Raw genomic sequence first — 15229 nt, 5'->3', positions numbered from 1 at the left:
GGATAATTCAAGGATCCCACGTGCCCAGGATGCCGTCACTCACTCCAGGAGCTTCCATACAAAGAGGGAGGGAGTGACTGGAGACACCACCACGGGGGATGTGGTCTTGGGGGCTTTGCTAGTTCAGAGACTGAGAACCAGGAGGGGAAGAAGAACCACCTAGGATGGAGCAGGAGGATCTATTGGGACTCAAGTCTTTCTGGAACACATTTTCAAGTATTCAATGCTGTTTTAAAAATACACTGCTCCAAGCAGTAACCAGAAAAGTTGTTGTCTGGTATAATAAGGACTCCAGCCCTGACAAAGATTGGGTGTAATTTCTGACTTCCAAGCATGATCTTCTGGGCTAGGTTTGGGGAGTAAATCAATTACTTTTCTTATCGCTCCAACAAAATACTTGACAAAGGTGACTTGAAGAAGGAAGGCTTCATTTTAGTTCACAGCTCTGGGGTCTAGTCCATCATGACAGCAGATGCTTAAAGCAGATTACATCACAACCACAGTAGAGAAACAAAGAGATGGTGCTAATGTTCATTTTAATCTCTCCTTCAGTGCAGTGTGGGACCCCAGCCCACGGGATGTACTGCTTACATTCAGGGTGGGTCTTCCCATCTGTTGTGGACTTGACTAAGCAATCAACTAAAACCCAAGCTGCTTGGAAACTACTGTGAGGAATTTTCTTAATTGAATGGTTTGAAGCAGGAAGTCCCACTCTAAATTTGGTGGTGGCCAAGATAGAAGGACGTGGAAGAAGGAAGCTTCCCTTTTTGCCTGCTTACCCTCAGTCTCACTGACATGTTTACCTATGCTGTTGATGCACCCTGTATTAAATCCAACTTCTTCCGGATCTCAACGTAGCTGAAGAAGAACTGCTCTCCAAGAATCCCTCCCCTAGGATGACTCCAGCACCAAATTGGGAATGCTGAGACATCTAGTCTCATAGACTGAACAACTACCATGTTATCAGCCTTTCAATTTTGAGACAGCTGTTGTTACACTTCATGTACCACAGTCTAATAAATCCCCATTTACTATGTGTATACACACATACACACGTGTATATATGTATATATATAATACATATGTGTATATATAATTGATGCTTATATACATACTCATTCTATCGATTTCTTTCTTTTATAGAACCCCGACTAATACATCACCTCAATTAATCTAATCTAGATAATCCCTCACAGACATGCCCACAGACTTGTCCCTCTGGTGATTTCTGCTCCCATCGAGCTGACAATCAAGATTAACCGAGACAGGAGATTAGCACTGTCTGATCTCTGCTGATTAAGCCTAATCTCTTCAGACTGGCCTAGCTAAGCAGATATTTGAGGTTCACTTCAGGTCTCCCTTCTTCTGGAAGCTTTCTTGGTTGTGCTGCTTGGGGATGATGCATTCCCACACTCCCCTATCAGCCCATAATGACTTCTTCAAATTAAGTCACTTCTCAAAAGTCCTCCTCGATGACCATAGCAGGTACATGGTAATTTACCTGCTGATCTGTTGAAACACTCAACAAATGGACCATGTGACCTCTTGATGAAAGATGAGTTTTATGTATTTTTAATTTTTGTTTTTGTACATGTGTGGGGGCTGAGAGAGCACCCTGGTCTCAGAGGATCTTTCATATGTGCTCACAGTGAAGAAACTTTAGACATGTAAAGTGTTGGGGCCGGGGTCCTATTTTATTTTTAATGATGTGCATGTGTCTGTGAGTGTGTATATGTGGGTGGTTGCTAACAGAGTCTAGAAGAGCGTGTTGGATCCCCTGGGGATGGAGTTACAGACAGCAGTAAGCTGACTGATATGTGTGCTAGGAACCAAATTTATGTCCTCTTACATACTTTTAAGCATTGAGTAATCTCTCCAGCCCCAAGTGTTGGGTTTTTAAAAGACATTGGGGACTTTTAAAGTTGAGCTCTACATTACCATATTAATCCCAGTACCAGGTGATCCAATGCCTACTTCTGGCCTCCAAGGGCACCAGGCACACACATGGTGTACAGACATACATGCAGGTGAAACAGTCATACATATGAAATATATAAATCTTAAAAATATTCACAAAGCTATGCGCTGAGGGCTTGGCTGTTGACTGAAGGTTTGGAGGAGAGTGTTTGGGTCATGAGAGTTGTGGCTTCATCAATAGATTAAGCCCTAGGTGATGTATTAGTCAGGGTTCTCTGGAGGAAGAGAACTGATAGAATGTGTATAAATGTATATATAATGCACACACATCTATATACATATATCAACATACACACACACACACACACACACAAAAGTACTGCCTACTTTTGGGGAGGGGCTTCTCCTTGAAATTAATCTTTCCTGGAACTACAGGTCCACCCAGAGATGTGTCTCTCAGTTGACTGAAGTTTTAGTTAAATCAACAATCAAGAACAACCATCACAAATAGGCTCATGACTTCTTTTCTAAAGATTTATTTTATTTGTATTCATGTGGCTCTGTATATGTATAAGCCCATGTGTGCGGATGCCCACCGAGCCCAGAAGAAGGTGTTAGGTCCCCTGGAGCAGTAGTCACAGGCGGTTGTAAGCCCTTGACAGGGATTATGGGAACTGAACCTGAGTCCCCTGTAAGAGCAGTAACCCTCTTAATCTCTGAGCTATCTCTCCACCTTGACTTCTCTATCCCTAGGTTCTACGAGACACGGTCCCAAAAAGCCAGAGATATGCTTGCCTCTGGCTCACAAATACTTGGAACTATCTTCATTGTAGCCTTTAAATAAATGCATAAGCATTGTATTTTTCCATCTCGTCTCCACAAACTAGAAACAAAGAATTGACTCTGAGCCACACATTAACTAATGTATCACCTCAACTTTATCTGGACATTTTGCATAGCTTCAGATGCCATTGTGAATGTGGAAGACTTAATCACAAGTCAAAGCCGACAAAACACATGAGGCCACAATAGCACAATGTGAGAAGCGAACTGAAAATGAGGACATGACGCTCCGAGGTGTGGTTGAGGGTTCTAGAAGATGTAAGGGAGAGCACAGCCAGAGGCGTCTGGAAGAGCGTGGGGGGTGGGGGGGCTGAACAAGGCCAGCAGACTGAACCAGGCCCTGAGAGGAGGGGTGGGGACAAGTGGACCAAGAGAGGCCCAGGGGCGGAGCCAGCCTGGAGCCAAGAGAGAGCCACTGGCTGAGGTGACTTGGGATCCGAGGCTGGGCGAAGGGAATCCCAGCTGCTGGGCTGGGAGATTTGGGGTGGGGGCAGGGTGAGAAGTGTTCTTTGATTTTCCTCCAGGAAGTTGTTTAGTGCAATAATTAAATCAACTTATTTTTGATACTAAGATGAAGGTAGAGTGGCCTGATGGGGTTTGGTTAACAGAAATATGGGAAGAAATGATGAAATGAAGGTCTTTTAAAACTTATTTATGTGTATGTGCTGCAGGGAGACAGAAGAGGATGTCGGATTCTCTATAAGGCCACCGTGTGGGTGCTGGGAACTGAGCCTATAACCTCTGCAAGAACAGTCAGTGTTCTTAATCATTTAGAGGTCTCGCTGGTTCCAGAGGTGAGTATTTTTTGAACCCTCTCTCTTTCACTGCTGTTTGCAGTGAGGAGAGCTGGAGGTAACAAGATAGGGCATGACCAACAGCAGGCCAGGGTAATAAATTGCAGTCATCTAAAGAGAGGGCGGAGGCCTGGAGCAGAGTCAGGGAGGAGGAGGAGGAAGCACAAGGCTTCTTGTGTGCTTGGACAGCTACAGGTTAGCTTTAAGAATGTTTTGCCCAGAGGCCAGGAGGAAACAGCCGTAACTCAAAGAGTTTGGAGCTATGGAATGGCCACAGAATCATTGAAACAGCCCATGCTGGAGAAGCTGGAGAAGCTGGAGAAGCTGGAGGTGCCTAAGATGGATGAGTTCTGTATGTTCACGTTGAGTCTGAGGTAGCAGTGGTGCATTAATTCAATCAGGGCAACTGATGGTCACACTGTACAGGTAGTAATTAGTTCTAGCAACCCACCATCTCTAAGAGTATGAACCAGCCATCCAGCCTACCTGCCTGTCCGCCCTCCTTCCCTCCCTCCCTCCTTCTTTCCTTCCTTCCTTTTCTTTTTGGTATTGGCAATGATTTACTGGAATCCACAGTCTTTGTACATGCCAGGCATGTGCTGTGCCACTAAACCTCACCTCAAATTCTTTATCTTTTTTCAAATAATTTCTCTCGCTTTGTGTCTCTCTCTGTCTCTCTGTCTCATCTCTCTCTCTGCCTCTGTGTGTGTGTGTGTGTGTGTGTGTTTGCCCACGCGCACGCGCGCATGTGGGAGCCACCTGGTGTGAGTGCAGGAACTGCTACAAAAGCTGTAAGTGTTCTTCCCCGTGGAGCTGTCTTCCAAGGCCCTCCCAACTTAGGAAGCCTTGAAATGGAGCCCTTTAAGCTTGCATGCCTCCCAACTGCCCACGGAAAACTCATTTTAGTTCCTGAAAAGAGAATGTTCCCGGCGAGCCGGGAGCTATTTGTCAAGACTGATGATTTCCCTTTGTATATTTTGTCCTAGTTAAGGTTTCTGTTGATGAAATGAAACATCATGACCAAAGCAAGTTGAGGAAGAAAGGCTGCATTTGGTTTACACTTCCACACCACTGGACATCACTGAAGGAAGTCAGAACAGAAACTCAGACAAGGAAGGACCGTGGAGGTAGGAGCTGATCCAGAGGCCATGGAGGGATGTTGCTTACTGGCTTGCTCCTCAGGGCTTGCTCAACCTGCTTTCTTATAGAACCCAGAACCACCAGTCCAGGGATGGCACCACTCACAATGGGCTGGGCACTCCCCCATCCATCACTAATTAAGAAAATGTCCCAGCCGGGCGTGGTGGCGCACACCTGTAATCCCAGCACTTGGGAGGCAGAGGCAGGTGGATTTCTGGGTTCGAGGACAGCCTGGTCTACAGAGTGAGTTCCAGGACAGCCAGGACTACACAGAGAAACCCTGTCTCAAAAAACCAAAAAAAAAAAAAAAAAAAAAAAAAAAAAAGAAAAAAAAAGAAAATGTCCGACAGGCTACCTACAGACCTATCTATGGAGACATTTTCTCAGTTGGGGAGACATTTCTCAGACATTTTCTCTGATGACTCTAACTTGCGTCAGGTTGGCAAAACAGCCAGCATTTATCATTCTGTTTGGAGTCTGGTAGTGCTGGGTAGTAAGACAGAATTTAAGCAAAAGGAGATACTCACTGCTCCCCCATGGAATTCATAATAAAGGAGCCAAATACCAAGATGATCATTAAACAAGCGGCAAACCAAACTTTCCCAAAAGAAGCAGCATTCTACAAGGCTGATTAACTAATTAAAACTTCAGTGACTTGAGACATTGTGATGCTGCAGCTCCAGAGGCAAACTAACTTGGACCATTAGTCCCTCAAATGGTGATTTATCACCAGCTTGATGGTGAACCAACAGCCTTGCAACTATTAAGTAAATTCATTCAGCAACCTCCTCACTTCCATCAACCTGAAGGCTAAGAATGCCATCAGCGCAACGGAGGCCTATAGCAAAGACTTCTCCACTTTTTATAGCATACCTAAATTGGTGTACCTGCCAATGTATTTAAGGAATGGCTTTTTTCCCCCTGATACTATGAAAACGCCATGGAATTGTTACCCTATTGGAACATGGATATTTGGTGACCTAAATCTTGTGTTCTCAGGCATGGTCATTCATACTTGACTCTAGAATAAACTATCTCTTTTCCCCTTTGAGGTGACAGTTGTATTTTTCATGTAGGCACAAGCAAATAAAATGGAACCGAGGAGGATGAAGAGGTAGTCCTGCAGTTAGGAACACTTAATTTTTCAGAGGACCCAGGTTCAATTCCCAACATCCACATAGGGTACCTTGCCACTGCCTGTAACTCCAGGGGATCATATGGACTTCACGGGCACCTGCAATCACATTATTCTCTCTCTCTCTCTCTCTCTCTCTCTCTCTCTCTCTCTCTCTCTCTCTCTCACACACACACACACACACACACACACACACACACACACACACCCCGCACGCACTCCACACCTGCAATCACATTATTCTCTCTCTCTCTCTCTCTCTCTCTCTCTCTCTCTCTCTCTCTCTCTCTCTCACACACACACACACACACACACACACACACACACACACACACACACACACCGCACTCCACATTCACTAAATGCAAATTATGGAGAAGAGGAAAATTATATATTTGCAAGTATAACTCCTTCAAACTAGCGGTAGTCCACCAGGAAGCAAGTTTAGTCCCATAGGAGCCACCGTCCGGCCACACCTCGCCGCACTGATTTCTGGGAGTTGTAGTCCTTCATTGCAGGTGTAGACATGGCGGCCTCCATGGCAGAAAGTTGTAGGGCGTCCCTCAACCTGGCCCGGAGCGTCCGAATGGCTAGGCCATGTCTTGCTGCTCTTGCGTCCGACGCCTGCTGTGTCCGCACAGGCCTAAGCCGATTTCAGAGCACCGGGCCTTCCGAACCTGGTGGGTTCAAGCCACCGTCGAAACCTGTCATCGTGGACCGGCGCCGAGCCCCGGACGAGGAGAGAAGGTGAGGCCGCGTGGGAGGGCGCAGCAGCTCTTGCTGCGTGGGCGGGCGCACACTTTTATACAGGCTTTGTAGCTGGGATGCACATAATCGGGTTCCGAGTCTGCCTCTCTCTAGATCCTGAAGGACCCAATTTTGGACGCCCTTTCCTCAGTTTGTCCTAAAATCCACCACGGTGAGCGTTGGCCAACAGATCAGCTCAGGCACGGGAATCCAGCACACTCTTTTTCGTTCAAAAGCTAACAGTATGGACCAGCATGGTGGTTCAATTGTAAAGGTGTCTCTTGTGCAAACCTGTCCACCCAAATCCATGCCTAGAACCCATAGAGGAAGAAGAGACCCTACTCCAAAATTTACCTTCAAATTCCTACGTGGATGTTATGGTGTGCACCCCAACCACAGTACACAATCATATATATGTGGGTGTGTGTCTCACTATGTATATCAGGCTGGCCTTGAACTCAAAAGAGATCTGCCTGCTTTTGCCTCCTAAGTGTTAGGATCCAAGGTGGGTACCACTATGCTTGGTGGGAGGTTTCTTTAAAAGTCAGTGGGTGACTTTAAAAGAATTGGTGATTTGTATATATTTCTTCATATTTATAGCTCAGTTGGGAGACCTGTGCACATAGGGTTTGCAAATTGAGAGAAGTGCAGTGTTTAAACTGTGACAAAATTGAAACAAATAGTAATGTGTCAGCAGTTCATCATCTTTAAGTTCCAGTTTTGCTTTGTTTTTTAAAGTAAGGTGACAATAAACCATCTATCTGCTCTCAGGATTAATTTATGCTACTACGGGTCAGCTTGCCTGCGGGGTGACAAACACCAGAGACAACCAGCTTAAAGGGAACAAATTAGTTTGGCTCAGGGTTTGGACAGCTGTAGTTAATTTTGCTTGTGTCACTTTGGCCCTGCAGTGACACAGTACATCATGGCAGGAAGCATCAGCTAGGTAAACCAAAAGGAGAAACAGAAGGGGACGTTCGGGGTCTCTGCCTTGCTTTCAACGGTAGATGCCCAGTGGCATGTTTCCTCAACTGGGCTGACACTCTTTAAAGCTTCCTAAGTCCCAGTACCTGCTCAGGACGACAGCTAAACCCTTAGCACACACACCTTCCTGGACAGTAGGGTCCAGACTGTAAGGGCTCCTTAGATGTTTGATAACCATTTAGACACAATGCCTGGTGAGCCTTTGGGAGTGCTGGTGGTTTTCATGAGCATTAACAGTTTGGAAACCATGGTTTTAGAAATAACATTTCAATCATTATTGAAAGAATGAAACACATCTACATTATATATCCTTTTTCCCCCTTACATTGGCCCAAATTTCCTTTCATTTTTAATTGTTTTTCTAGGTTCCTGAGTCCTGAATTCATCCCTCCAAGGGGGAGAACAAACCCTCTGAAATTTCAGATAGAAAGAAAAGATATGCTAGACAGGAGGAAGGTGCTTCCCATTCCAGAGTTCTATGTCGGTGAGTAACAGCCGGGTGTCTGTCAGCAGCTGCTGGCAGCTAGTTTTCATTGTGTAAAGATTATTCTTCAGATGTTTGGGTTTTGCTGTATTTATTTCTGACGTACTAAGTTATAAACCTTATTTGTTCGTTCCTGCATCTGTGTCAGAGCTTGCTTTTCTTCTGACTCTGTAGGAAGCATACTGCGTGTCACCACTGCCGACCCCTATGCCAGCGGGAAGACCAGCCAGTTCCTGGGGATCTGCATCAAGCGGTCAGGAAGTGGGCTCGGGGCTACTTTCATCCTCAGGAACACGATTGAAGGACAAGGTATGTTTCTTCTCCAGTGTCCAGAGAGTGAAACTGGGTTTTCCCCAAGAGATACCTTGTGCTTCGTGGTGGATACAGATTTGGATTCACCATTTAATGTGCTTTAGTGGGGATGGAGTGGTGGTGGTCTAGTTTCTTTCGAGGGCTTCTTTTATTACATGGGTAACACCCATTAGGACTAGACTGGGCTGGGCATGGTGACAAATGTCTGTTATCCTAGCATAGGGATGTACTGAGGCAGAAGAATTTTTTAGTTTAAAACCAGGTTGAACTACATAGTGAGACCTTGCCTAAACAAACATGGCATTTTCAAGTATGGAGACAGTGTATAAAACAGTGAAGAGAGATTCCTTTTGTTTTTGCTAGTAGTGATTTTAAAATGGGATGTCCCAACAGGAACTTGCTATATAGAGCTGGTTGGCCTCAAACTTGAAGTATCCTCCAATCTCTCCCTCCTGAGTGCCAGGATTAGAGGATTAGAGATGTGAGCCGTAACATGTAGCAGGATCAGCCGTTTCTGAGCAAATACCCCGAAGTCCATTGGGACAGACAGAACAGTGTCCTTAGGAGATGCCTGCTAAAATGAAGGTCCCTACTTTGCCTTATGTTATGACACAGTTACTACTGGGTTATGGTGTAAGAAGCAGTCACACATGCCATTACCAACACAGCAGAACAAATAGTAAAGTTCTAGAAAGAAGAATTGAAACAGCAAGTAAGAGCGTTTATTCTTAGGGGCGCACTTGGAGTTCTCCCCAGTGAGGTTTTATCTTGAGAGAACCTGCTACCGTGAGAGCAGGTCTTCAGGGTGAACTTTGGAGGATCACGTTCAGAGCAGCACCTTTCTTACCAGGTTACTGTTTGTGCCAAGAAGCCTTTCCCTGGCATACTAATATAGCCTTTGTTGTTCTGATGAAACACTATATCCAAAAGCAACTTAAGAGGGGGAGACTCTGTATGTCAGTTTATTGCTCTAAACAGATAAATCACCAGACACTCATTCCCTTTCTGTAGCCAGTGAGGTTAGAGTTTATTTCAGCTTACACATCTTCAGGTCAGCTTCGAGAGGCAGAAACCATGGCCGAATGCTTCTTGCTGGCTCACTCGTGGGCAGCTTGTCAGCCAACTGTTCATACAGCCTAGGACCGCCTGTCCAGGGATGGTACCTCCCTCAATGGGCTGGGCCTTTTATATCAACTGGCCCCACAGACATACCCACAGGCCAGTCTGACCTACCCAGTTCTTCAGTCAAGGCTTTCTCTTCCCAGGGGAATGTATGTTGGCCAGGTAGGATGATGTATTTAGACTTCTTACACCACATCATTCAATTTCTCACTTTTCAATTTAAATGGGATTTAGTTTGTTTTGCTTTAATAATCTTGATCTTTAAAAATTACATGTGTTTGTTCAATTCCCACTTGCTAGCATCTTTTATACTGTATGGTAAAGTATTGCAGGGATCTGGACTTCTGTGGTAAGTCCATGACTTGACGAAGCCTGTTCCCTTTTTAGGTGTGGAGATTTGCTTTGAGCTGTATAACCCTCGGATCCATGAGATCCAAGTGGTGAAGTTAGAGAAGAGGCTGGATGACAACCTGATGTACCTACGGGATGCCCTTCCCGAATACAGCACCTTTGACGTGAATATGAAGCCGGTCCCACTTGAGTCCTGCCAGGAAGTGCCTGTTAACCAGGTAGATGGTGGGCATTTGCTCAGGTGCAATTTAGAAAAGAAGCACTTGCAGAAGACCCGTGGGGAGGGGGGGGGACTATTGTGTGTATCTCACCAGCCCCACAATTCCTGTTTTTGTTTTGCTCAGCTAAAAGTTAAAATGAAGCCAAAGCCCTGGTCCAAACGCTGGGAACGTCCAACGTTTAACATTAAAGGAATCAGATTTGATCTTGCTTTAACTGAAGAACAAATGAAAGAAGCCCAGAAGTGGAGCAAGCCATGGCTTGAGTTTGATATGATGAGAGAATATGACACTTCAAAAATTGAAGCTGCATTGTGGGAAGAAATAGAAGCATCAAAGAAGTCTTGATCCTGGGACTGGTGAACGGCTCAACAGGTGAATATGCTTGCTGTGCCGGCCTGATGACCTGAATTTGACTCTGGAACCCAGGGTAGAAAGCAAGTACTGACTCCTGAAAGTTGCCCGGCAACCCTTGCATATGTGGACCGCAATTTCACACACACTTAAAAGTATCTTTCCTTTAAGCCCTTGTTGAGGATGCCTTTGGTTAATGTATTGGCTCTCAGGATTTGGTTTGAAAGCCATTAAGTTTGCTTTGTAAGAACAGTGATTAAATGAGCATTTCTCACCTCTTGGTACCTAGTGTAAAGAGTGCATGTCAGTTAATTGCTCTAAAAGGATAAAAGCACCTGACACTCATTCCCTTTCTGTAGTCAGTGAAGTTAGCTTCACCAGAATAAGATGTATTGGGATCTGAGCAAGGGGAGTAGATTAGGGGGGGGGGTAAAAATCACAAAAACACAACAATGTGCAAGTTAAACCGTAAGAATAGGCGCTGTAGAGGCGGCTCAGCAGTTAAGAGCACTTGCTGCTCTTGCAGAGGACCTGAGTTTAGTTCCCAGCACCCTGGTCTGTATGTGTGGTCATGGCTCCAGAGACCAGAAAGTATCAGACTGCCTGGAACTGGGAGTTACAGCTGCTTATGACACATGTGGTGGTTTGAATATGTTTGGCCCATAGGGAGTGGTACTCTTAGGAAGTGTTGCCGTGTTGGAGGAAGTGGGCTTTGAGGGCTCATGTATATGTTCAAGTCTGGTCAGTCAGGCTCTCCTAGCTGTAGTTGGGTCAAGATGCAAAACTCTCAGTTCTGTGCCTGCCTGGACACTGCCATGCTTCCTCCATGACAATGGACTGAAGCTCTGAACCTGTAAGCCAGCCCCAAATAACTGTTGTCCCTTAGGAGAGTTGCCTTAGTCATGGTGTCTCTTCACAGCACTGAAACCCTAGCTAAGACAACCTACCTATGGGTGCTGAACCCAAGTCCTCTGGAGGAGCAGTATGTGCTGTCTCTCCATTGTTAAATGTTTTGACATTTTGCTCATTAGCAGGTAGCAACGGGCCCTGGTTTGTTATGTGGCAGTTTTAGGAATGTGGGAATCTGAGTTGTTATCTGCCTTCATTTCACCCAAGTTTACAAAAGCCACTTGAAAGGAATTCCATGGGTCAAATTACAAGTAAAGTCTGCTAAACAGAGGACACCTAGAGTACCTGGAAGGGCTTGTGTGGATTGGGTGATGACTGTCCAGCAGGAAGGTGGTCAGAGAGTATGTTTTCTTATTTTCCATATGAATCAAGCTTCAGCTCTTGGGGTCACAACAGTCCCTTTGTGGGGATAGAAGTGTACTTGGTATTCCATGCAGCTGAACATGGGTTGGGAAGCCGGGATGCATCACAGAGTAAGGGCTAACCCAACTGTAACGTCACAGTGCCAGCATGGATCTCAGGACTGTTTTCCCATTCTGCATTCCATGTCTTCATTTTCCTGGCTGCTAACTCCTTTAGACAGAACTTAATTATTCTAGCTTCCAGAGATGGGCATATGTGTGGACCTCCGTGGACATACATATGATATACCTTGTGATCGGGCTCATAAGTCCTTTCACTCATGTGGCCTGGTTTACTCTAGAGACACTGTCTGGCCTGTACTGTCACCTTACTCTAAAGTCCCCATGCTAGCATCTACTTGAATAGAGCTTTAGTGCTGCATTGAGAACCTGATTCTGCGTCACTTGGGTGTCTGCTCTTTAGGTCTGACTTCAGTCTTCACAGCAGTGACTCTGTGGTGCCTTGGTGCAGGCACAGGGACACTTAGCTCTGTAGTTGCGGGGCTTTGGGAGAGCTTCTCCAGGCACTGACGCATGTTCTGGGAGACTTGGCTCTTGTTGATCTTCTCTCCTCTGCTTCTGTCTTCCTGGAGCCATTATTTGGAGTTTAGATACTGAGCACCTCTTTTTAAGTGTATGCTTGTGTGACTGAGCATCTGATCCACTGGAGCTGGAGTCACAGGGGTGGGGGTGGGGTTGTGAGACACCAGGTGTGGGTGCTGGGAAGTGAACTCCAGTCTCTGAGACAGGTCTCTGATTGGTCTGTTTTGGAGTCTCCTGTTAGATCTGTAACTTGTGTGCTTGGGTGGGTAGAAAGCTGACATGGAGCTAAAGATCATTCAGGTTTCTTTTTTTTTTTTAAAATACTGGTCTGGGGATCCCCCACTGAGGAATGTGGCCCTAAGTTGTTCTCCTGTATGTTTTAGTTCCCTGAGCCTGTTTCAGTGTTGACATTAAATTCATGTGTCAGTTTAAGGAGAATAAGAGTTTATCTAAAATTAGTTTTCTAATTCACGAACATGGTCTATCTCCATTTAGGTCTTTTAAGTTTTCCTTGCCAGGTGTGGTAATCCAAAGGCTTGGAGGCAGAGGCAGGAGGGTTCCAAGTCCAATGAACTTACACTGTAGAATGAGACCCAGTCTCTACAAAAGAAACCATCAGAGAGAGAATCAAAGGTTTTTGTTTCTGGGTATTAAGTTTTTGTCATGGTCTTATGGAGCCCCGGCTGGCCTGCAGCACACTGGGTCTGTGAGATGAATCATCAGATGAGAGTTTGCAATTGCTGTGTCAGTTCGTCCATTCTGTAGGACGAGGAGGCAGGACTAAGAACTTTTAAAACGGCAGCAGAGTTAGCATCACAATGTTTCAAAGAAGCTTAGAAGCTCACATTCCAGGCTAATGGAATTTAAAAGCGATGATGCCTTACTATTTTGCATCCCATGAAGAACAGTTTAGATGACCAAGAGCACATCCACCCACACGTCCATCTCTAAGAAGCCAGAGCCAGAGACAGTTTCCAAAAGTGCACTTTAAATTCATATGTAATAAAGTCTCTGCCATTTATATACAAAACTTTCTGCACACATATACACATGCTTTTGTAATGAGCAAATGTCTTAAGATGACAACATGGAGAAAATAAATATAGGTTCATCATTGAGTTGCTTAAGTTGACACTAATAAAGTCAATTTTGAGAAAAGTTCATAATTTCTTAATAACCTTGCCTCAGACTACCTTAATCAGACAAATACTTTACAGTTCTGTATTTAAAATTGCAATGGCCTTCTTAGTCCTACCATGAACCACACAAAACTTAACAAAAAAGCCTCACTTGCTACCAGCTGATAACTTTGTTATCAAAAAAAAAAACCCAACAAAAAATTTACACAAAATTAAAAAAAAAAGGTAAGTTTTCTGAAAAGCTATTTATCAGAGCACAGGCAAAAGATCCAATATTCCTGTAGAAAACGATATTTCAAAAAGAATTATAGATGACCCAAACCAACACATCTTCATTCTTCAACAGGGACCGGAGAGTGGCTCAGTGGTTAAGATCTCTTCTGAGGATCTGGGTTTGGTTCCCAGCACATCAGGTGGCCCACAGCCCTTGGACTCCAGTTCCAGGGGATCTGATGCCCTCTGGCCCCTATAGGGAGGTAGTGCTAAACCCACCCAGGTACATACATGACCACACATAAAAAATACATCATTTTTTTCAGAGATTATTTTTTCCTTAACAAATTAACAATGAATTAAAATCTGGAGACTCAACGGCACTTTCTTGCACTGATTTCATACAACAAATCAGTATATATTTTGAAAGGATAATTTGTATAAAAATGTTAACCATTTAATAATTAATAAGCAATTCCTTACACTTCAGAATGAGACCCAGTCTCCACAAAAGAATAAGGTGAGAGAAACCATCAAGAGACAGAGAATGAAAGTTTTGCCTCATTAGCTGGTTTGTAAACAGTTGGAGTTTGTTGAAGATGGTGTTGATTCGGGCATGCTTCATGTGTCAGATTTCTTCATTTCCTTCTCAGATTGAGAAAGAATAAAAGAGAAGCACACCGAGCTCTAGCTGCTGCTGTGCATGTGTTTCCCTCAGACACACGGCACCGGGAAGCCTTCCCAAACACCACCCCGTGGGCACAAAGGGAAGGCGGCATCTGCTGGGTCCTTTCATCCAACTCAGTGCTCCCGGACAGCCACTCAGACACCTGTAACCTGGGCAGCGAGGGGCTCCAGATGATGCTCTTCTATGAGGGATTCGGCTTGATTGAGAGCTTTTACCTTCACCAGGATAAGAACTATTTCATTGACTTCATTCCTAAAAAAGAACCAAAAAGCATTTACTCACCCCTTAGCACCCCGGGCTAGAGGTGCGAGTGCTTAAGCCTTAGGAGTCAGTATGCCCTAAATTTGATCCTTAGCACAAAACAAGATGAAATCAAAGGAAAAGAGGTAGTAGTAGTAGTAGTAGTAGTAGTAGTAGTAGTAGTAGTAGTAATTGTAGTAGTTGTCGTGTCGTCGTCGTCGTAGTAATGATGATGATAATAATAAAGTACTATAACAGGTCAGAAGGGAGTAACTGGTGACTGAGGACCTAAGCCAGTATTTAGAGCCACATACAACACCAAGATGCTGTCAAGATGCTTCAGTTAAAGGGTGAGCTGGTCAATCCTTAAGGCACAGTGACACTAGCTAGCATGCCACAAGGAAACACATTACATGCTATTATGCTACACATTTCACATACTGGATACTGGGACCATATTATGTATTTCTGTTTTAGCTACACATACATGTACATTACAGTCTATTGATAATAGTCTGTATCATCCATTTGTATAACCATACTGCAGTATTGGCACAGACATAAAACTGCCAATGATGTAGTTCTTAGAATGACTACAGTTTCATATACCTCATGATTGTAATTGCTAAGTCCAAAACACAATATTCTGGAAAATTTGTCTGCGATGGCAGTAAAAAGCAGAACACAAAGCAAGC

General features: G+C 44.5%; 2 protein-coding genes across 4 annotated transcripts in view; one reads left to right on the top strand and one right to left on the bottom strand.

The window, feature by feature from the left end:
- The first annotated feature begins 6323 nt into the window (after positions 1–6323).
- On the top strand, positions 6324–10690 carry Mrpl19 (mitochondrial ribosomal protein L19). The gene is made up of 5 exons (XM_052174042.1): positions 6324–6576; positions 7926–8044; positions 8219–8353; positions 9866–10047; positions 10174–10690. Exons 1-5 carry the CDS (start codon positions 6356–6358, stop codon positions 10393–10395), a joined length of 879 nt encoding a protein of 292 aa, XP_052030002.1. The 5' UTR covers positions 6324–6355; the 3' UTR covers positions 10396–10690.
- A 2532-nt stretch (positions 10691–13222) lies between these two features.
- Positions 13223–15229, bottom strand: part of Gcfc2 (GC-rich sequence DNA-binding factor 2) — a 37588-nt gene continuing 35581 nt past the window's right edge. For all 3 annotated transcript variants that reach the window (XM_052174039.1, XM_052174040.1, XM_052174041.1), the window contains one exon: positions 13223–14546. In XM_052174039.1, coding sequence (XP_052029999.1) covers positions 14429–14546 — 118 coding nt within the window. In that variant the 3' untranslated portion in view covers positions 13223–14428. The remainder of the gene's footprint in view (positions 14547–15229) is intronic.

This window comes from Apodemus sylvaticus, chromosome 2, assembly GCF_947179515.1.
Source record: "Apodemus sylvaticus chromosome 2, mApoSyl1.1, whole genome shotgun sequence".
Classification (NCBI taxonomy): Eukaryota; Metazoa; Chordata; class Mammalia; order Rodentia; family Muridae; genus Apodemus; species Apodemus sylvaticus.
The sequence above is the reverse complement of the archived record's forward strand: the minus strand, read 5'-3'. Positions and strand labels throughout refer to the sequence as shown.

Bases quoted from the DNA above. Each gene is read 5' to 3' on its own strand.
- Mrpl19 (XM_052174042.1), top strand. From the start codon at position 6,356: ATGGCGGCCTCCATGGCAGAAAGTTGTAGGGCGTCCCTCAACCTGGCC. The intron at 8,354-9,865 runs GTATGTTTCTTC...TTCCCTTTTTAG, and splicing joins GAACACGATTGAAGGACAAG to GTGTGGAGATTTGCTTTGAG. The intron at 10,048-10,173 runs GTAGATGGTGGG...TGTTTTGCTCAG, and splicing joins AGGAAGTGCCTGTTAACCAG to CTAAAAGTTAAAATGAAGCC.